The sequence below is a fragment of the Mya arenaria genome, chromosome 10 (assembly GCF_026914265.1).
Source record: "Mya arenaria isolate MELC-2E11 chromosome 10, ASM2691426v1".
NCBI lineage: Eukaryota > Metazoa > Mollusca > Bivalvia > Myida > Myidae > Mya > Mya arenaria.
Genome location: NC_069131.1, coordinates 31,373,208 through 31,398,102, shown reverse-complemented (window position 1 = coordinate 31,398,102; position 24,895 = coordinate 31,373,208). Strand labels below are relative to the sequence as shown.

The 24,895-nt window shown below is 33.6% G+C and overlaps 1 protein-coding gene across 1 annotated transcript; it reads right to left on the bottom strand.

Annotated features, from left to right (window-relative positions):
- Positions 1 to 2,128: 2,128 nt before the first annotated feature.
- Positions 2,129 to 14,881, bottom strand: LOC128206755 (receptor-type tyrosine-protein phosphatase epsilon-like). Its single transcript, XM_052909435.1, has 20 exons — positions 14,167 to 14,881; positions 13,857 to 13,965; positions 13,646 to 13,731; positions 13,268 to 13,405; positions 13,022 to 13,185; positions 12,754 to 12,841; positions 12,454 to 12,518; positions 12,028 to 12,064; positions 11,765 to 11,868; positions 11,292 to 11,417; positions 9,720 to 9,877; positions 8,300 to 8,435; positions 7,785 to 7,916; positions 7,165 to 7,267; positions 5,836 to 5,912; positions 4,925 to 5,026; positions 4,396 to 4,524; positions 3,946 to 4,103; positions 3,614 to 3,749; positions 2,129 to 3,149 (listed from the first exon to the last, which is right to left on the bottom strand). Exons 1-20 carry the CDS (start codon positions 14,636 to 14,638, stop codon positions 3,051 to 3,053), a joined length of 2,619 nt encoding a protein of 872 aa, XP_052765395.1. The 5' UTR covers positions 14,639 to 14,881; the 3' UTR covers positions 2,129 to 3,050.
- Between the last annotated feature and the right edge of the window lie 10,014 nt (positions 14,882 to 24,895).

Sequence of the window (24,895 nt, the reverse complement as noted above, 5' to 3'; positions counted from 1 at the left end):
TGGCTTAGGTGGCACATGCGTTGTCTGAAACCTGTGTAATATCACAAAAAGACTAGTTTTAGCAAAAGCGGATCATGCACAGCAGCATCGTTTCCAGAAAATAGGTGGTTGCATTGTATTGTAATGCATTTGAAACCTGGTACCTGTGTTGCTCCGGTAAAATGTACCTTTTTTAAAACATAAACAATATTGTTAAGGCAAAAGTTCGAGAAACACAATGTCGTCTCCAGATCGTCGAGATGGATAAATTGTAATATACTGTCGACATAACACATGAATAGCGACGGTGTTTGTACCAGACCTCTAAAATAATCTACCAGCGTCGTCTTGAAACATTGGAACGTCCTGAAAGTCAAAATATAAAAATAGACATCGCGTTCAGCTGATTTATTTTGGTGTTTAAGCTTGCATATTCAATGAACTGAAATCAAACTTACTTTATTTGGTGACAAGTATTTTCATATACATATTAAAAGAGCAATGACACGTAACATACTGAGCTAGTCGCTGCACGTCAAAAAATGTGGCACCAATATTCAATTTATTAGATTATAATGATTATAATCCTTTCTATATCATATTGAAAACCTTAAGGGGGAGATGGGAAATAAACTGGATTAAGTGAACGACCATATAAATATATGATACTGTGAATGATCTCTGATGCACACACCAGCCCATCTTTTGCTGAGGAAACTTTAATGATACACGACAAGAAACTGTAGCTTGATGTTGATTAGGACAACGATAATGACGTAAACGAGTCAAATACATTTGGTGCAAGTAATAGTTTGGTGAGTGGAACACATTTAAATTGTTGTAGACGGTCTATGCTTAGACGGAGTACTTAGTATTGTTCCTATGTTCTACAATTGTTTCAAATATAAATCGTAAGCGTGAATTATGGTTGTTACCAGCGGTTATAATCCTGTATGGCCTTATCATGCAATTTATTAACAATATGGGTGGAGAATGCTTTCTATAATTTACTCACATAAAATAATTCACCTATCGAGTGTGCCAGAATTATTGAACAAAAAACACTTCCATAATAAGGGGAAGAACGCGACTAGCAAAATGCGGTGGTGAGCAACTGATTTAAATTTTCCAAGAACCTTTTTCTGCTTGTAGAAATAAAATTGCATCGATTACACAAGTCTCTACATTTTTATTGTTTTCGGAGGACCTCAATCCACATACTATATTAAGAAGCTTTACATTTGGAAATGATAAAACACTAGTGTTTTTAATAGCGGCTCATCTGATTATTGAAATGAGAATGGCAATCGAACAACAACACGCTGTCTCAGTTTTAAAACATTGAATAAATAAGTAAATAGTTATTTTTTGTATAAGATATAAGTAAATTATTGTTTTATTGTCGAAGGGGCACGTTAATGGAGTTGTTTTGGTTTTTCTTGATTCAAATAATGTTGCCTGCGTTGCTGCTGCTGCCACCCTTGGTTGTCACTGGTGAATAACGTGTTATGTTCCATTAAAAGACGATACTAAAGTGTTTTTTTTTATTTTGGCTAAAAATATGTTTTAAATACTTTTGAGTAAACCCTAAATTTGCACAGCTAAATAGAAAAACTCAAACTCAAAATCAGAATAGAAATGAGCTGTAGTTCGACACACATTAATGATGGCTGCGATTTTGTACCTTCTAATAAATAACGTGTGGTATAACTGAACAAAGCTTTTCTTTGAACCTCGGATAGGAATTATAACGTCACAGACAAAGGAACTTGATCCAGTTAGTCACAGAGAAGAATTTTTTAAGTATAAGTATAAGTATATATACAACATATGTGTTTGAATTAGGTCAATATGGAGCACTAAAAACATTCCAATACATTCATTGCAATTTATATAATGCTACATTACGTAAGTAAATAAATTAAACAAATTAGAATCCTGTTTCAAAAATTCATCGATGTACTGTAAAATTTATATCATATAAATTTGATTGAGGCGTGATATTTTTGTTCTATTTTTATGTTACATGTTGACCATTCCACATTTCGCACATGGTTATTAATGAGAATACCTGGTTACATGAACCTATTTACAACTAATATTAGAAACGAACCAGGCGTTAAAAACAACAAATTAATGTTATATTTCATCTGCCTTTTAATCAATAATAATGCATACATTTATGAATAAACTGTATAGTATTAATAGAAATGCATGTTCGAGGCTAATGCAAATTGATAGAAACATAGCATATCAGAAACCTGTTTTAAATTAAAAATATAACGAAAATAAAACATAACATATACTGTGAAGCAATAATTATGCCCATCCGAAACACTCAGATGAAAATAGTCCATAAACTGTACTATAACGTGTAGATCTTCTTTTCTTTGGAACATTTATCAATGCAAAAACATTAAAAGTTTAAATACAAAGGTATTAATATAAAAATGAAATAAAACAGTTTAATTGCAATGACGTAAACACGTTTACATATATATTAAATAACATGATAATTTTAATGTACAATGCATTCATTAAACATTAAAGCAATACGTACTGCATCCACTTCATCAACTTCACGACCAAAATTATTCACAACGCGTGCGAAGCTCCAGTTATGAACGTTTCAGTCACGAGGGTTCGTTGAAGTATGTTTTCTATATTATATCGGCAAGCTTTCTGTACAAGTAGAGCTGTGCGAATATTGAGATATCGCTGTATCTAATCAAATGTTACCTATTGCACGGTAAGTTTGCATATTAAGCCTTCTCTATGGGATATAGTTTTGATTAAATAAAACACTACAGAGTGGTACAAATCATAAAAGTATTAATTATGCAAAAATAAGGGTGTTGTTTTACAACACACTATTTTGACTGACAGATGAAATGCTAGCCTTTGCTAAAGTATGTGATAACGATTATGCATAACTGCAATCATGTTACGTTTGCAAGTTTCCCCATGTCTGCAAATAAGAAATAGTGTAGCTGATCATGTCATATTTATCTATGATGCTCGTGTCAAGGGCAACACACCAAGTGTCATTGTTTCAAATTGTTCAGCTGTGTTCATTCCCTATGGACATCCCGACTTGTGTTGTAATACACATCGTTATCTGTTGCATTCAAGGATTGAAGAACACACTCGTAGCAAAAGTAAAACTGTTCCTGAAATTCAAAACTGCAATTGTAATCATCACTCTGCATAGACAGTCTTTTTACATATCAAAACGGAAAACAAACTACCATTTTAATAATGCTATTCGATACGATAAACATCATAAATAGTATGACGTCTTGGCGATACAAAAGCAAAAGTACTTATTTGCTTATGCCATCTTTGGCATAAACACTATCAGAGATGGCGATCTTGAAATAACTACAAATATTTAATCATATAACACATAGACAATTGATTGACTCAAACAGTAAGATAATACAAGCTATTAAAGTTTATTCTTGTTCATCAAATGAAAATATCATTCATGGACATTCGTATTAAACAAGCAGTGTCTTAATGTGTCTCTGTCTAGTTTGTCCTTGCGGTTTTCGTTGAACCATCGTGATACAAACATGATATCAAACATATGTTTTTACAACAGGAATTCTCCGGAAGTTAGGTTAATACTAACCTTATTTGGAATGGAAAGCGGTCGTCTAGCCCTGACTTTCCTCACCGCATTAACCACACTGACTTCATTATCTTCACTCAGTGTTTCAAGTAATGTCAAGACAACACATAAAAGGCCGCTCTTTCCAGCACCGTTCCTGTCACAATGTTAATACATCTCGTAAACAGTGGTGTCTACGATCGTTTTGGATATTAATTGTCTTTATATCTACTTACAGAATATCTTATTTATCTCAGATATACTCGGTTCATCGTGATATCAAAGGTACTTTAATATTAACACTTAGGCAACATCTTGAGGCGACTTTGGGCTTATACAAAACTTGTACGTACATACAATGCACAAGTATCGGTCCGTTCATGTGAGATGATTCGGATACGTCTTCAACCTCTTTGATGAAGGCAACAAAGTGTTCTGCCGACCTCGGAGTATTGTGACTTCTATCCCAGTCCGGATATTCATAGTGTGGTATTCTGAACTCCGACTTGGTCTGTAATCAAACGAAATCATAATATTTACAGGCAATGCTTGCAATATGATATCACCAACGCATAAAGGGTTGTTATTGTTTGTGCTGTTGGAGATGGTGGTTATACTGTTGTTGTTGTCGGTGTTGTTATTAGTGGTTTTATTGCTTTTGTTTTCATTTATTTTAGACTAGAAATCACATATTCGTTTCTAGATAAATTTTAAGAAATTGTTAGAAATACATATCCATTTTCAAGCAAAAGAGAAATGTCATTTTGTTATTTTGGTAACAATCAAACAGCCTTAAAACGTACTTTTCCGTCGTGTTCGACATGCAGCGTTCGTTTAACAAAACGTTTTGTACTTTGATCTATGGTGGAAAGTATGGAAACCAGACCTTTCTTCATCGATATATTGTCACCAGGAACGTATAAGCCAATCCCCTGGATTATACAATATTAATTACAGGAAACAAGTTTTTTTTTTTTTTCAAATCTGAATAAGATAAAGATAATTGAACAGAAATTGCAAATCGATACGGAACTCATTATTGTTGGGACTTTATAAAATTAGAAAATTATTATAAAGATCACTAGTGCTTGATAAATAAAAATAGCTAATTTATGAAAATTACTTTAAATTAAAGCACTTGTTCCATATTCCTATATAGTTTTACCAGTAATGACGTTATTTCATAATGGGTAAGTCAATTGTTATGTAAACAAAATAGGGACAATTAGAACACAGTAAAACATCTAATGGTTTGTGTTAAAGTACAAACATACAATTTTCATTTTCAAAGCATCTGACATGTCAATAATTTACCTGTGTCTCCATACTAACAATACAAGAACACTTTTCTTGAACAACAAGTGTAATGAAATCGGAAACCGTGTCAGGCAGTGGTGTTTGTGCAACCAAGAAACGGTTTTTTGTTTTGTAACTCTGAAGATATATATAAAGTGACACATTTGATTTATTATGCTACGTTTCGCCTTTATACAAAGTATCATTCAACATTTCATTTTACTTTTAACATTGTCGCTGTTGTTTCCATTTATCATCATTTTCAAAATGATCAGTTTATTGATAACGAAAGTCACACAGATGCATTTGTTGTAATAAGGGAGTTTTGTCCTTCTCGTTGAGCGTATGCTAGGCATTTACATAAGCTCTTTATACAGATATTTATTTTACATTTATTTTAATTATGACATCGTCCATGAAGTTTCCAGTGTATTATAATTCTAAAAACGATCAGTTTATTTACACAAAAAAATATAATGAAATATTCGTTTCAGCAAGCAAACAAGTCTTCTGCTGACTAACGAATGCCGTGTATTATATTCCAATCCAAACACAATTATAGAGCTATCTTATAAACATGCGTACGGCAAAATATCGTAAGATCAAAACCTTGAATAACAAACAACAAACAACGTTTGTCAGTGCTACAAATTCAGTTGAATACTGTATTTCTATGATAAAAGATACTGGCAAATCAACTAATTGATGTTATCATAAATATTTTACTACTCAAATCTTATGTTTTGAAAAACTTGTTTGATTATGCAAAGTTTGTTTGATGTGCAAGAAGCAATGCCAATTAAATGTGTGATTTTATTCTTTCACTTAAAATCTTGATTGGTGTCGTACGCACGTTGCTAAGATTGAGGAAAAGCGATCGATTTACATATTTCATCTAGCAATTTATTTAAAGAAATAGTTCATGTTAATATAGAAGCTATACTTACGTTGATGTAGATCGCATTGATGTAATCAGATTCGCCTGGTTTCAAAAACAGATGAAGAAGTGGTCTGTTTGTATCACCTAACAGTAGAAAACATCAAGAATATAGATCATATAAACATAGAGAAAACTGCAACGTATCTTTAACAAAAGCAGTTTGCTTCAGGGATGGGATTTTCGCGAGAACGGATGGGGGCGCATGATCAATATGCAACAGCAGAAACTTCCACCACGGCAGCAGGCGCCAAATCAACATGGCATATATATATGTTACCAACGGTCATAAGGTAGGGTACGGACCTTTTGAGCAAGATGGCAAGCGGAGTATATCATAAACATGGTTAATATATGTGGCTTGACTAATGATAACCGTATTTTAAGAATCTAAACAGTTGGAATGGGGATACTGTTTCTATTTGTGAGACACAATTGGGACACATTCTGCAGATTGAAGTACAGGGATATACGTTGCTATGATTTAACAGATAGGAAATACACAGTAGGGCTCCGAGACTGTCATGCGGGGTAAAGGTATCTGTAAAAGAGTGTGTTTCATTTGATAGAAGACAAATCGATAATGAAATCCATTTTGTACTCAATTGTCCTTTATATGTTATTCAAACAACAACTTTTTATTGGCTTTAGAACGTGAACTATTTCACACTCTGAAAAACTTTGGAATATTATGCTCAATTACCCAAAATAATAGCTGAATGCATTGTAGGCGCATATATTAGGCGACGAGATTATCTGTACATTACACAAATATAATCATATAATGTATTGGATTTCTATTTGCATATATTATATATACATGTCATATATATTAATGAAATATGATATGTTTAATGTAATTGAAATTCAGTATGTTACACTTATTTCACACAAGCAACACTTTATTAAGCGGTAAAACTTGGTGACTTGTAGGTCCATTGCGCTGTTTGCTCCTATTCTTTTTTGTGAGGTTATGTAATGTGAATGTGATTGTATGATCATGTTTGTATAAAGCACATTTCACGTCAATACATATATACTCATGTACTAACATAAATTGATCGAGGACGTTCAACTAAATGGAAATGAACATTTTAACGTTTTATAAGTATTGCTCAAAATTCTCGGAATACCTATAGAGACACAAACGTTATATATAGGGGATTAATGCGAGAAGGTTCTAAGTCACAATATATAAAGAAAAAGATAGAACCTTTTCACATTTACCAATATGTTCAGAACATGTTTATTCGTCTCAATAGTTTGAGAGATGAGCAATATTTGTAACCAAGTCAGTTCAAGAAATAATGCACTTTTACAATCTGAATAACCGTGGTACCTGGTATATCTGCGTGTTTCCTGTTCTTTTTTGCCAGAAGCCGATTCCTTTCCATAGCCTGTAGTTCCTGATCTGACTTTTGCTCCTGGTTCAATTGCATTTTCTATCGTATAATCAGAATGCAGCAATGAAACTAAATACTATAATGTAACGCATACAAACTTGATATAAATATATATAAATTACAGTATTTAAACACCGTTAATCCTAACACCCTTTATCCGAATTAAACGGTGTTTCGAATTATTTTTTTGCCCCGATAATTTCTTCTTTATTCAAATCAAAATTCTGATTAACCGAATATTGCCATTTCAATGTCAAACCTACGGTTGCAATTCGAATTTCACATCTATTTATCAATCAGCTTTCGAATTCGAAAACGATTATTCAAACCAATTACCAAATGTTAAAAGCGTGTAGTCGACATTGCAATATTGACGAATGAATATTTACGTCACCAATAATTCACGAACCCTATCATTTTCGAAAATTTTGAATCTGAGTTATCGTTATACCGATATCATTTATCTGGGTCCCGATGACTTCGGATGTTCAATGTTTGAATGATTTTTTAAACATTGATTCATTATAACCATTGATACTTTGAGTAACAATCCTACCTCAAACTGCTTCTGTATCACCTGTTTGCTGGACATCATACTCATATATTCATGGAAGTGTTTCCTTTTTATCAACGAGCAATCAAGTGTCAATGAATGGACCAAAGCTTCGTGTAGATACTTGTATTGACTCTGAAAATAGAAAAGCTCAGTTATTAGATAAACAGTGATTTTTAGTGTATGCTGACTTCGGACGTACTGGAATTCTTTTTAGCATGCATCAATGCACTTTTTCCTGAACTTCTTTCGGCATTAAGATAAACGTAAATATTAATTGAAACAATTTGGTAATAAGTAAAATAAACAACAATTAACTAACAAGAAATAAAAGCAAAAAGGCAATATCAAAACTCTTTTATGTCCTTTCAATGCATTATTTTGAGCTAAAATGATTTACAAAATCCTGATTTTATCAACGAACGCCGCTATATTACGCTTATCGATTTACGAACTACGCGTTATACATCTATTACTTTTCAAATCTTATATAAAGGATAAATACGTAAACATCCCACCAAAGTCTGAATCATGCTTGGTCTGTTCTGTCTCATATTGAGAACACATCCCGGGATATCTATAGCTCCTTCTGCCTCACCCTCGTTAGTTAGTATGTCCAGAGCTATGTAGGTGCCCGTTCTTCCTACGCCCGCACTGAAAACATAGAACGCTCAATATCTGTCAGTTGTTTCTGCTTAGAAGAAAGACGAAGAATATGCATTTTTTCTGCTCAAATCTGTGAATCTTAGTTTGATTTACAAGTACTATTATTTACAATGTTATTATTTTCATACTTAATTACAGTTTAGGATAGTGTCCCAGTAAATCTTAGAATATATTTATTTATTTATTTATTTATTTATTTATTTATTTATTTATTTATTTATTTATTTATTTATTTATTTATTTATTTATTTATTTATTTATTTATTGCATAAACATAAACTGAATACTCTCTAACTAAGATGATGTTATAAGTATATGATTTGCGTGAGGGAAAGCAAATTAATTCCCAGTTTCTGACACAGAAATGATAATGCTTTTTAACTTTACATTGTCAACTAAAACTGAATACCCATGTATGCCAATATATGCTGCAGTAAGACCGTTGATATGTATACATATATGCAATGCATATTCACGAGTGTAATCATTGTTTTAAAACAAATGATTTAAGGATACATTTAAACTTCATACGTTTAAGACGTTATCAATTTTAGTTCATAACTGCATATGTCATTTTTTCTGTTAGTAGTGGATGCATCCATCGAAGATGCTAATATTTTTTTCCTAACGGCGAGTAATCATACTCGTTACCGATACGATAAGAAAACAATTGGTCATATGGTGAATTTGTATTCAGCTTTATATTTATCAACTTTAGATTTCTTGCGAATTGAATAGTTCGAGGAGATTACGTTTTCAATCAGTCATCCAGTCTAAAGATATGGACGGTAACCCTTTTTAGATATACTTCACGCCTGGAGCATTCAGCCACCTTATGTATTGACAATTTAGATCACGCACAATTGATATGAAACAGAAATAGCCCACTGAACAAAAGGCCCGTCCCTAAAGGCCAGATCCAGAATTTTATTGTTAGACAAATCGTTGCGGCTTATTTTGTACCTCGCACCGAAATATTTATCTTGTTTATCGTACTTATATACATCGAATTCAAATACACATTGCCGAGCTTTATATAATTGTTTTTAAATAATTATTGTCAAATACAAAAGCATATTTTTTATCGAAATGAACACACTGCAAAATCAAACAAAGACTGCTGTATTGATCGCTTCTATATTTCTAATTTCGATCTTCGATGTTTTTATGAATTTATTTCCTACCATGCATTAATTTATCAATGTCAAACCGATGTTAGCATTTACTTATAGCTAAAAAATAAACGATTACATCATCTGCACCACAGCCCACCTGCAATGCACAATCACTGGTCCGACAAAGGTACTCGGCAATGCGTTCACTTTCTGCCTAAACTGTATAATTGATGTGACGTTATCAGGAATGTCCTTGTCTGGCCACGCTGTGAACTGAAGGTGATGCAGATTTCTTTCTTCAGAATTCTTTTTACCCTGTTTGAAAATGAAAAAAAAATAAGTAAAGAAATGGTTCATATTGATAACCCTGTGTTATGATGTTACATTTCAACAAAGCATACCCATTTTTAAGATGATTAGGTAAATAGATATTTTGAAAATAACAAGGTGTATACGTGTGTTAGTTAGGTGACAGCGTTATCCTATTGAATAAAATGAACGCTGAAATTCGTTTATCATATCTTTTTTTACTTAAAAGGAGACAAGTTTGTCTTTATTGAAACTAAAAGGAATAACACCATTTTAATCAATTCCATCCTGTTAATTCAATCCTTTATATTTTTCTGAGCGATGGAAGAAGTGTGTATCTTTAAGAAAACCCATTATCATCTCAAGTCGTTAACGTGTATCTTTTATTTTTAATGGAAAAAATATATAATAGTAACTGTTGTTTGGATTTGAATAAGAAGTATTTGATCAACTTATCATAATTGGCAGAGAAAATAATGCAATAAATATAAATATTACATTGTTGCATAATTCGAGTTCCTTTTTTATGTGATAAATGTTACGAAAGCGCACTGTAAAAGTTTTTAAGATGACGCATCTTAGAAATATAGAAATTATATTAAAATGGATATGGCAGTTAATGAATATGTTTTCATTCTATGCTTGTTACTGACTGTCATTTTTGCTCCACTGTTAACCTTTCTAATAGTTTGATTCTGAACTAATAAATAAAATGTAAAAGCTCATGTAGCAAATGTATTAAATGTATTTACAATGCATATAAAAATTTAAGGAAGTCATTACAGCGCTTGCTTTATCCCGTAAGAACTAAAGTGCACATACTTAATTCAAGACCTGACGGAAACTTATTTTAAAGTGGGGGAATATTCAGACATGCAAAATAAATATATGTTTAGCATCTCTTCCTGAAATCACACTTATTCAAAACTTATTCACTTATTCAGTATTTCCTTTATAGTATATGGGCAGACACTTCGCGTGCATTAAGAGATAAAATCTTTACTTCTGAAACTATTTAGTAAATCTATTTTATTTGAGCTTTTTTTGCCTAGGTTTCTCAAATATCAAGTTGTTTTATGGTATTTGTACGCAGAAGGCTATATGTTGAAACATAGACGACCTCCTTTTAAAGACGCTAAATAAGGTATATGGCCTTTAGCTGTCGCTTGTTCTTTGAGAATAGTACTGGAAAACTTGGAGTACTCAGTTCTGATAGCTGTTTGATAGCTGAAGAAAGGCGTGTCGTAAAATGGGTCAGTCGTGCGAATTCGAAGATGCGCTACCGTATTTCAAGTCTCAGGTTGTATTGTCATTTGTATCAATTATAGGCTAAAGTTAACAACAATCAGATTCCATTAACTAATTGTTTTTGTTTATACTTTATTAACTACTGGCAGTGTCCACGTAAATTAAACTTTACCTTGGAAATCGTTAGCTGTCTCCAAATGAAATCTGCGTACATTTTGTTAACCTTGCACACAACTTCTATATCGCCATATAGTTTTCTCTGACCATGATCAGGCCAATATTGCTCACATTTGGTTTTCTGCAAGAAACCAATATTAACGTATTCTTAACTACATTGAGATAACGTTGCACTTAAGTATTGTAATTATACGTTCTGTCAACAGCACTCTAATGTCAGAGAGGTAAAAGGGAAGATATATGATTTTTCATAATCATAGCCTTCTTTTTCAATGTATTTAAATCCCAATAAAACATTATATTCCAACTCCATAATGTTTGTGGTATTCATAATACTAAATTATACTCTTTTTTTAATTCTAGATCGTTATATTTATACGTGTATATTTCTTATTTTCGTTTATTTTTCACAAAACCACAACACCCTTTGCCTTAGAAGGTTACACTCTTGTCATTAAAATACCTTACCAAACTCTCAACCAAGTTGGTCAACATGACAATCTTCTCCACTTTCTGTTGCCAGACCATTCGCCAGAATTGACCGAAATCGCCCAGCTGTTTAGCCATTGGACCTAAATGTTGCATAATATTCACCAAATACATTTACATTTTTAAACCATATTAACTTGATGGAGGATTTTTATACAAACCCTTATTTTTTTTATTTCAAATTTCATTTCATAAAAAATAACATTATTATCAAACAAACGTTAATTAATAAATCCTATTACCCAAAGTAGCTATGTATGCATTTCGTTTCCTGAAACCCTGGAAGAAAGAAGGTTGTTAATTATGCCTATGGCCAATTAATTTAATAATATGTTCATGGTGTATGCACAAATACCAAGGGTTCAACTGATACGTTTGTAATCATAAACAGCGTGTATACAAATAAATATGTGAATAACTAATTGTTCAAGGCAATTAATAGCGCATCCCGCCTTCAACATTGATCTAAATGGTCTGAATTGTTCAAGGAAAAGTAACTCCAATATGCCACATTAATGCAGCGGTAAATCCAAGCAAATCATGTCAACAATGTTAACGCAAACAACTGGTTTATTAATAATATTTTGGTTCAGAAATATGATAGGACGGAATATCACAGAGCAGACTTAATTTATAAAAAAAAATACGTTTTCCATTTTTGGGCTTACGTCTATATAGCTTGCATTGATATAGTCTGTGTCTCCTCCGCGTACTAAAACACGCGTATCATCATCTAAAGTTGATAAATAATACAATTAAGAACAAAATACAGTACAATAAATCCATTGCAATCGTGCTGAAAAACACAGAAAAATGCACACAAAAAACCTATCACAATTATAATGCCTGAAACATACAGAAATTATTCGAAAACAAATAATTAGTGCAAAACTATAAAAATCGTACGCATCAAAGAAAACACGATAACCCTAATTCAGAAATATGATCTTACAAGGAAATGGTCTTACACGGATATATTCCTTTGTATCTGTTTCTGTGCATGTTTAGCTTCGTTTGCGAAACTTCATACGGTTTCACGAGATCGTACGGTACTTTCTGCAAATTGAAAAACAAAGAAAGAAATAAACGCTATACACATTTAAATCATATTCATATTCGAAAATTGAAAACGTCAACGTTTACAAAAACGTGAACCTACAATTAAACAAACTGTATTACATGTTATAAAACAACGACTAAGAAACATCAGTTAGACAAAAAGGTTCTGTACGGTACCTTAAATTCTTCTTCAAGATCCTTTATACATAGTTTTTGTACATAATCAGGTAGTTCGACAACAGTCAGTTTGAATTTGCTGATTGCTCTTGTATTGTTGTAATAAACACCTTCATTATTCTCAAACATGTTTGTGATTTCTCGTGCAGAAACATCATCTGCCTCTGAAACATCGTTAAATATGAGTAGAAGCTATTTTTGTCAATATACAAACTAGTAATGTTACAATTACAAAAACCAACTTACCGATTTCAAGATTGTCTTCAGTAAAAATACGTGTATTTTCCTTGTCAGAACTCTTCGGTGATGGACTCTGGTAATTGGTGTTTTCAATATTGGTGACAGAGTGGAGATTTACGGTATCTTCATTGGCATATTGTGCACCTGAAGACACGAAGGCTTAATATTATAATAAGGCGTTCATTTTTAAGATCAACATCTAGAGGCTATAGCAGTAAGTCATCTTAGTTAACGGACAATAAGTGCCATTCTCTTCTACCGGTTTGATTTGACAGCTTTTAAAAGTTGGAAACAATATCCTTCAGCAACATATTTGGTATAAATAAACACGATTGTGGCTATGAAAACACAAATTATAACATAAAATACAGAACGCATACGCACTTCCTTTGTTCACCGTTGCGTATAACGCGGAAGAGTTATCATGCTCTTTTTCAGGTCGCTCACTTTTGTTGCTCAAATTGCCTCTTCTGAAAGTACAAGCGGTTTTAAATTCATATGCATGCCTTCTATTAATATAATTAACTGTAAAACGTAATAGTTGAACTGCCAATAATATATTTTGCTTTTGTCAGATGTCTTTTTTGTATATCACCTGCTTCGAAGCAAAATCAATCCAACGACCACAATGGCAGCAAGAGCAACAACTCCACCTCCAACTCCCCCAGCAAGTGATGCAGTTGACATTTGTTGTTTTGCTTGTGCTTTAAAGGTAAAGAGTAGTAAAAATAAAGATACATCATGCATATAATAAATTGCAAAGCATTTACATTAACTCCGTGTATGTCAATTTCAAAAAAGTTGTTAAATAAAATAATATACTCATTACCTAAAAGTATTATTAGTGCGTACAAACAATGTATTGAAAAGTATAGAAAGTATGCTGAGATTAATTTCAGTTTTACCCGAAGGACAAAATGATCCCTTGTCACCCTTTTCGCAGCCATACAAGCATATTCCTGTCTTTTCAGAACAAACTGTTCTGTTTTCCTTTTGCGTACAATAATTCTCACATGTTTGTTCACATTGTTTTCCAAACTTGTTTATAATGCATCCATTTGTGCAATCTCCATTAATGACACACATTGAATTTTTACAGTTAGTGCTGCATTCCATGCTACAGGTAGGTCCATATTTGGTATTATTCTTGCAATGTGTACACGCTCCATCTGATTGACTGCAAGATACACATTCTGGATCACACGATTTGTCACAGGTTTTATTCCAGTATCCATTTGTGCATCCTTGATAACATTCTCCCGAAGACGTATCGCATTCATTATTGACGCATTGTGATTTGCAAAGCTCACACTCTCCATTAATGCTTGGATAATATCCGTCTTTGCAAATCTTGCATATAACGGTGTCTAAAGCCATCGAACAGGAAACACAATTATCAAGACTGCATAAGCAACAGTCACCACCATTTGCAAAGAAATATGTATTTGTACACGATTTGCAATCTAACTGATTCACACATATATCTCTTTTACATGTACACTGGTTTTGTTCATTTGAATAACCTGGTTTGCACTCTGTACAAACACCAAACTGGTCACAATTATTGCATAATGATGGACAGGTTATGTTGCAGCGTTCTCCAACATATCCTTTCTTGCAACTGTGACAAGACCCATCTGATCTGTTGCAGATATCATTCACACATCCAGTTGGACATGTTGATTGGCATTTATTGTCATATCTCCCAGGTTTACAGGGGCAAAATCCAGTTTCTTTTTTACAAGTACCAAATTCACACCAAGGTGAACAAAGCTCATCGCAATTGTCTCCATATCGTCCATCTTCACACTGGTCACACGTTTCCCCTTTGTAGTTCGGGTAACACCGACATCTAGCATTTTTTTCCTCACAAATCCCGTTTTTGCAATACTGAGAACACCCATGCTGACAGGTTTGTCCAAATCGCCCAGGAATACAGGAAGTACACATAGAATGGTTTTTACAGGAGGTACATGGAGCAAGACATTCGGCACAAAACACGGGGTTAAGGAAATATCCTTCTATACATCCGCTGCATTCTCCATAGCTAGTGCATGTGCATCCGTCTAGTTTGTATTTACATTCATGACAATAGCTGTCATGCTTGAAATAACCTTTTCGACATTCTTTGCAATCATGGCACTTGTATTCGCCACATTTGTATCCAGAATTACACTCCAAACATCCGCTTGACTGATTGCATACTCTACACTGAGATCCACAAGTCGTACATGGACTTCCCCAGTACCCATCCTCACAAGATATGCACACCCCGTTTCTTTGGTTACATGATGAACAGTGATTGCCACAACGATGTTCACACGTATTTCCCCAGTATCCATCAAAACAAGCTTTGCAAACGGTTGACTCGCATGACGCACAATCAGTTTCACAATTAAAACAATAATTATTTTCCAAATAGTAACCGGACTTACAGGAATTGCAATAACCATCCGATCTTCTACAAGACACACAATGTGCAGCGCATCTCCATTCACAGGTATTTCCAAAGTATCCATCCATGCAAGACTGACACCCGTTTGTTTCACATAGAGAACAATGAGTTCCACAATTATAACAATGGTTATTCTTCAAATAGTATCCGGACTCACAGGAATTGCAATAACCATCCGATTTTTGACAAGATGTACAATGTGCAGCGCATCTCCATTGACAGGTATTTCCAAAATATCCATTATTGCACGACTGACACCCGTTTATGTCACATGAAGAACATTGAGTTCCACATTCACGGCAATAATTATTTTGCAAATAATATCCGGGTTCACAGGATTGGCAATAATCATTCCAGTTTTTACAGGTTGTACAATGTTCAGCGCAGCTCCATTGACAATAATTGCCATAGTATCCGTTCTGGCAGGACTGACACCCGGTTGGTTCACAGGAAGAACAGTGAGTTCCACATTCAATGCAATACTTATTATTCAAGTAATATCCGGTAATACATTTTGAGCAATAATAACCATTGATCCGATCACATATAAGGCAATTCTGATCACTACATTTGTATATACAGTTGTCTCCATAATACCCGTCTATACATCCGTTATTACAGTAGCCGTTTTCACAATTTGTATATGAGCCGTTAGCACAACACTGGCAATCGGAACACAACTGAGCAGAGACAACTGTAAAGAATAACCAATACCTGAGTAATTATCCATACGCATGCAATTTCATCTAATTTTAATTTCTGTTACTACTGCTTACTGTCTTTGATGTGGTAAAATTCTGTTTAAGACTGGCATGTACATTAATTAATATATTTGAACCAATTACAAAGTAATTGGAAATGAAGTGTTGACACAATAATACCAAAAAAAGAAGAAATGCATTTTTAATGAAAATAAAGCATGAAGTTCCTGTGAGTAAAACTGCAATGTTAAAACAAGATTAAATACTAGTGTATTGATTAAAACATGTTTTTTTCTTAAATATTTTTTGTAAATGCATCTGTTTCTCAAATTTACTAACATTTTACAAGCTATTTTTAAGTAGGTTTTGAACAACAGGTAATATTATCATTTCTTACAGTTAATACATCATTTATAATCAGAGATTAATAAATGGCCGCGCGAGGCGAATGAGTGATAATACCCCCGGTATATATCATGCCCTCAGGCCATTATCAACACACCGGGGCTATTATCACTCATGACTCCGCGCGGCCATATATTGGAATGTTTAATACACATGTTTTGACTCAAGTTATAAGTATTCTTTCGATGTGCCGATATCTAAACGAGATGGATTTATCTTGCTGGTAAATTTTCGTTTGGGTCATTTTTGTGTTTCAGTAAGGCTGAATTATAAACGGATACATGAGGAAGAAAACGTGACTTAGATAATATCTATATAGTAAATTTCAGATTGAATTAGTTAATGAAGTATATAGTTGAATGGACATTTTATCCAGATTTTGAACTTTGAATCTTCTGATATTCTTACACTATCAGACGGTTGAACAATTGAAACAAGACACTCTAGATTACAATTTCTAGCCACTTTGGTCGTGACATTATATACTTTGATGAACAACTAAGGTGAGCTTTATTCACACAATCGTTTTACTCATACCCGGAGACAGAGGTATGTTTTTAAGTTTGAGTTTGAATGTATGTATTTTTTTGTACACTGATGTACATTTACCTGTTTCAAAAAAAAACTACAGTATTTGTTGAACAGAAGCAGGTACATTGTCATTGTTCAGTACTGTTTAGTACTTTCCCCAAGAACTTTGCTTTAATTTGAAGACAAGAAACTTCTTTAGCGTAACAACAAACTTAATTTCTTGAAATAAAAATTATGAAAGGAGATATAAAAAAAACTTATAATAAAATAAATATTACACAAATTATGGGAATTAAGATATTTTGAGAAACTTTGTCCACTGAGTTTAAGAAATGGAATAAATCGTTGATGTCAATGCTGTTTTCGAAGCTTCTTAAAATTTTCTTGGTAAGACTTATTATAAAATGGGAATGGGAAAGCAAATTACAATAAAATACATGTAGCACACATTTATTTCACATGGAGTAAAGATGAAAAAGCATTTTCTAACACAAAAACATGTGAAGTAAAAACAATATAATAATAACAGCGGATGAATGAAATGAAATGCCCACATGTACATTTACGTACAGTCAGAATCACTTGATTTACTTATTCCAGTGTATACAACATAAGGAGACAGTACCAGTTATGCATGCATACTGTATGGTTCCTAATTTCTCAAATTAATAGTGATAGGCCCAATAAAAGTGCAGTCATTAAACAATGACTGAGTGTCCTTCATAAAATTTTGCAGGGTCAGTATTCCACATGGGCTTTGTCTAATGGGAAAGTCTAAACATGCTCAGCTTCATGTGTTGGGTTTCTTACAGGAATCTCTTCATACGTATGGATGGAGAAAAGCGCTTCCTCAATTTCCTGGAATTCTCTTCTCTTATACATGTAAAAAAAACTTTACATGTTGTGCTGCTTTTTTATATTGTTTGTATGAAAATTATTTAGAGACAACAGATTCTTGTGACCAGTCAGCTGTGCCACCAAAGTGGGGAAACAAGCGGCATCCAGCAAATTTGTAATGCATGTTTTTCTTGCCGAGTGATTAACATGCCTAGCCTGAAATCCAGTCTGCTAACTCATGGTTTTTGCCAGTTGCCCTATCTATTTTTCCCAGGCGTTGGTTGATCAACCAGAAATCACTCGATGCTGTTCCCTTTCCATACGTTGGATTCAGGGCAACATAAAACCTTGACCCCGGGGTGGACATCTGAGGTGGTCTGTTTTTCCTTTTATAGCTCGTACAACTTTACAGGACAGTTTGGATCTTCTGAAAAATATTTTAAAACACATATTTTAGATTATTATATTTTAGTTTATTATACATTATATTTATATTATAGTTTAATTATCTTTCTTAACTTCTTACATATCTAACTTGATTTCTGAACAGATAGTTCTCAATCATATATTAAAACATATTTTACAACAATTTTAACATAAACATTTGAATTTTTTTTTTAAAGAGATTTATTTCAAAAGCTTTGTTAATTCACTGCAATCAATTAACATCAGCTGTTAACAATACAAAAAAATACACCTGTTTACAACAATGCTATTTTTACTTTCATAATTGGTTACCTGGCTGTTCAAAGAGCTGTGGCACATATTGCATATGGTCGCCTGCAACTCCATTTCTTGTGTTTGTCTCCCTCTCCGTGAAGGCCAAGGAACTCATACCATTGGAGGTCTGGCTTCATTCCAAGTCCTCTAACAACATGGTTAGGTGCTCCTGTCTTTCTTTCAATCCAAGATGCATGGTGTTGTTAAGCCACATGGTATTGAGAGAAATCGGAGAGGCAGTAAATGATTAGAAATTTATACCATTTGAAACAATCACACAGTTAAAATGTGCTTGATTACTATGTTGTATAATGTACTCGACTGTTTAACAATATACTGTTCTGTGAACACACTCTTATTGCATCTAGCTCGATTTCTTTTTTTCTACCTTTCTAGTAATACATGTTTATAAAATTTATATTTAGTAAAAGAAATATAGAAAACAGACATGAATACCATGAATTGAGTCTTTTTTTAAACAGTATTCATTATTACCGCGCCACTCATGTTATAAAGAGTGGCTTTTTTGAATACCGGGGACCGGCTTATATCGTTCTCGTTATATTTTAGTTGTCTCCCTTGTCTATGTTGCTAAGTGATATGTAAAAACCAATAAACTGTCAAACTTACCGGCTCCAAGAATTTCCATTACGAAGAGCTCTCGAATCTCTGAGGAAGTGAAGAAATCGGCTCTCCTTCCGGACATGTGTCTCTTTACACTTGACAAGATGCCACGCAGGGTAGATGGCTCGAAATTGGTTGCAGCGGGGCCTTTCGCATCTGTCTAAAGCTTGGTCTTCTTGACACTGAGCAGGAATCTAGACAGTAGACTATCAAGCTCGTTTTGTTGACTATCTTTGATCTGGCGGATCTTCCATCAGCCAGTCGTTCACCATTTCCATGTCACTTTTTGTTGTCTTTTGCCGTATCCTTGTTTCTCTTTCCTTCGATGAATTGCCTGGCTTGTGCCACAGTGAATTCTATCGATGGCAGAATCCAGTTGAAGTCGCATGTTGGGTAAATTTTCGAGCGTACGTTCACCCACCATGATTACCCTCACGAGCAGTCATCTTGAACAACGTGAAATTACGTCACTTTGCACGTGCGAGCGATCGTAAGACCATAATCGGTCACGTGACTGATAATAGCACCTGGGCTATGACCACTTTTGATGATAATGGCCCAGGCACGCCGATAATTACTGTTCTGACAACGTTAAAATGTTACTATATATAGTTACATGTGTATTAATTGGAACTAAAACACTTTACGAGTGACGTATCTGTTGAATGAATGACAAACAGGCAAAAATGTGGTTAACGAAAGCATGTTTTCACAATGAAATGCATGTTACTGTGGGCATATATATTTATCAAATAAATAAACTATATCCGCATGGTATTATGATTAAATTTCACATTAAAACACACTCAAGGACTGTTTGACATTGATCTCAGGAGAGTTGTTTGTTGTGGTTTTCAGACTAGGGCTATGTCTCTTATACTGTATGTATTTGGACGCAAATACATCAGATGTATGACGTCATATCAGTTTGTTTTCATTGATTGTTATATGGAGATAATGTCTCTATTTTAATAGCACCTTCAAAATATTATGAGTGGTCCTATGAAATAGTTTAAGACCATGTCGACGACTACTTTAATCACACATAGTCTACACATTCATATTTGTTTATCATATTGTGTTCAGTTTAATTTTCTCAACTATCATTACAAAATATGTAAGGAAACAATAAACCGTTAATGACTAACATGCATCTTCCGAGACAATGTAATGTATTGAGTTATATTCATTTTGTAAGCATGAATAAATGCGTTAAAAGATATGCAAAATAAAAGCTATTGCTTTATAGTCTTTAAACTATTGACAAAAATTGGAGCTTTTAATGTTAGTAATACGAGAGAAAACTTACCTCGCACAAGTATAAAGATAATAACACACGCATACATTGCGCTTAAGTGTTGGTTTACACTAGTCCGTGTCTCCAAAAATGATTTTTTTTGTCAGTTAAATGTTCATGAATAAATGCGTTAAAAGATATGCAAAATAAAAGCTATTGCTTTATAGTCTTTAAACTATTGACATAAATTGGAGCTTTTAAGGTTAGTAATACGAGAGAAAACTTACCTCGCACAAGTATAAAGATAATAACACACGCATACATTGCGCTTAAGTGTTGGTTTACACCAGTCCGTGTCTCCAAAAATGATTTTTTTGTCAGTTAAGTGTTCATAAATCCTTTGTGTTTCATATTCAATTCATTCCGACAGAAGTGTTTTAACACAAAGCTTGCGAGCCAGGTTTAAAATGTATTAAATACGCTTTAAGACACGTTGTTGTAATATCAAACCAGGAAGATTTGTAAAGCCATCACTTGATGTTTATTTTAACAGAACAATATGGTAGAGGTTATGACAATGAAATATAACTGAAATTATTACTAACATTTTTTTCCATTGTCTGAATTTTATCAGACACCATTATCCAACAATGAAAATTGGTAACAAATAAATGATTATTTAGAAAAATTGATATGTTATGCTTTAATATTCAAACGGGGATAAATATGTTTACACGACAAATTCAAATAAAAATAAATTAACGAGTTAACGTTTATCACAATAGGATTAGTTTATTTGTTCTCGTTTGAATCGTGTCATGTTAACATTACTGGTCTTTACAACGGTTATAGTTGACGATGTTTGGACATGTTCTGATGTTGGAAAACTCGTGCCCTGATCCCTTTTACATGTCTATCATCATCATCATCATCATCATCATCATCATCATCATCATCATCATCATCATCATCATCATCATCATCATCATCATCATCATCCTTATCATCATCATCATAATCACCACCACCACCACCACCACCACCACCACCATCATCATCATCATCATCATCATCATCATCATCATCATCATCATCATCATCATCCTTATCATCATCATCATAATCACCACCACCACCACCACCACCACCACCACCATCATCATCATCATCATCATCATCATCATCATCATCATCATCATCATCATCATCATCATCATCATCATCATCATCAACAACAATACTATAATCAACATCTATAACTTCTCTGTCACTTGTAAACTGACTGTTACAGTTACCATCGTTGTACCATTGTATTACTGTAATCAATGCATCTTCCATTCGTAGCTCAATTATTTCATTCAAGAACTTTATCCAGCCGAGTAATTCTGTCATCAGTGAGTTCTCACCCATTGCCAACTCTACTGCAATGTGCAATAATGAATGGTGGGATATTCATTGAATGAATGCTCATTGATTAATAACCATTTTTTTTCAAATACGGTAAGGTGTTTCCAAATATATTTGCATTTATATATTATGTAACTTTTTTTGAATTTTAAATATTAACTGACAAACATTTTCTGGTTTAAAATGAAGTGTTTTATTTGACCAAGGGGAAGTAACTACTTTGGATTTTAAAAGTAGTTCTAAAAGTTGATATTTTCACTCTTTATTTTGCAGTGAAAATATCAAATTGATATTTCCTATTGTTATTTCACTGATAAAACCCCATATTTTTTTATCAAAAACCTGAAGGAATTAGGCATCAAGGCGAAGGAAAATCATCATAACATAAAAAATCAAACCAACCACCAAGATTAAACAAACTTGGTTATACATGTAGTAATTCAAATTAAATTGGTATTTTTAGTACGTACCACATAGTGTTTCCAATGAATCGAAGCTATGCTAATAGAAGAAGAGAAAGAAGAAGAAGAAGAAGAAGAAGAAGAAGAAGAAGAAGAAGAAGAAGAAGAAGAAGAAGAAGAAGAAGAAGAAGTTTCAAAACCATCAAGCCCATAAGGGGATCAGAGGGTCAGGAATTCGGAGTCGCGTATTTCCCACACAGACAAATAAATATTCATCCTAAAACAAGAAAAGGTAACAAACATATGAGCTTTGATATTGTTTAAATACTTTCCCGAACTATTCTTTTCCGTTCCGCGAACCTTTGAGTGCAATTCAGAAAAATGCTACAAGAACGAAAACAAACGAACCCATACGGCCATTCGTCAGTGTCGGCGACGTAAGCAGAACTTGCTGGCAATAACTGTAAAGAATTAGAGTGATCGTTATAATATCTTTTAGATAAAAGGGTCAGTAGTAAAATTATAAGTTTAACAATACCAACTGTTCGTTGTGGTATAGAAATGATACACAGCACTACAGGGTCATATTACATTATACACAATTGTGCTGGTGGAAGGACCTGATGCGGATTGAGTCAACTATTCGTATTTCTGAGTTGACGGTCCTTAAATTGCCATATGGCTCTAAGTCCCATTACTGTGTCTCGTTAGTTGCCTATGGTTACAGTCAATGGCCTGGTTCGAGTGTGATTGTGGCCTACACTTTCCTGTCAGAGGCTAGTAAGCAAGAGATAATCAATCCCAATTCATTGATGTATTCGTGACCTTTATTATTTCAGTATCGAGTACGTGGCCTTCTGTTGCATTACAGTGATAGGTAAGAAACATATGTTGATGTAAGCGATCATCGATTGCATTACAGTTGTTTGTTTGTAGGCCTTCAGTTCGATAATATAGACATATTAACGGTATTTTCTTTGCTGTTCTCCACAGTGGCATATTAGAGTCCTTTTGGTATGTTCTAATTTCTAGTTATACACTTTCCGTTCCCGTTTTCCGTACAATGGTTAGCCAGTAGCAGTCGACTATCTTACAGTGGCTCGTCAAATCCCTTATACACCATTATGGTAACCTGCAGGTGTCCGTGAATTGCCATCAGTTCATAATGTGGTACAACATTTCCGTTTTATTACAGTCCATCATTAGATGCCAAGTTGTTTTTACAACCGCGGTTTGAGATATTTCGTTCTCTAATAGAAGTGCTTCAAAAGGCTTACTTTCTTACTGTGTCGTTTTAGTAGCTTTCAATGTCATGGTGCATGAGTGCTCATTGCTTCCCTCTCACTAGTGCATTGGTCTCATTCTCATGCATAATGTTAGTCAATGACTTCGGTAAATATGAGGGTTATTATTTCATAATTGATAGATTTGGTGTGATTTGAAAAACATACAACGTCAATATAAAACAAGTCAACTTAGTGGCGCCTGGGTTCGTTTCATGAATGAGCATTGTGGTAAAGTGACATTTTTAGTGCCAAATAATTTTAGTGCCGATAATTGCTAAAACAATGTGTGAATTGATTTAAGTCAGCATCAAAGTATAAATTGTGCATAAATGTTATGATGTTCTGATATTTTTTAAAGAGAATACAAGCACAGAAAAAAGGGTCGTAAGAAAGTTTGAAGGTCCAAATGTCTAGAGAAGTAGATATCTGAAAGTAAAAACAAGCACGTCTACAACGTTCTGAATGATAACAAAAGTCTAAACAATTAGCCAATTGTGAAATGTCTTGTACCGATAATTGCACATAAGAGGTGTGGTAGCAAGAGAGCACCTGTTAGCCACACAATGCGAATTAGCCCTTCCTTGAAATATTAATTTTAAATACCTTTAAGAAAGCAGGGTTTTTTGTTGTCCCTATATGTTTGACTTCTTTTGTATCTTGTTCTTTATAAATGGTCGAACAAAGCTCGCCGTATTCTCAGTCCCTTGCACACTATCAATTCAACTTTGATTTTGGTAATTTATTTCAATTACTGTTTTGCTAGAAAGAGTTTAGAAATGCTCCAAAAATGAGTCCATACTAATATTTTTTCGGTATCATCATTTTATGGTGACTGTCGAAACATCCTACATTTTTTTAATTTATTAAGTATGGTATCATTTCGATTAATCTAACATGCAGTCAAACATTGTGTATACAAATTGTTTGAACTTTTTTAATGATATTTCCGTTTCTGTATTATATTTGTTTTGCTAGCATGATGCTTTTTATGTTCTTATTTCCTTACGAACTAAAACAAACCGTACTGTAT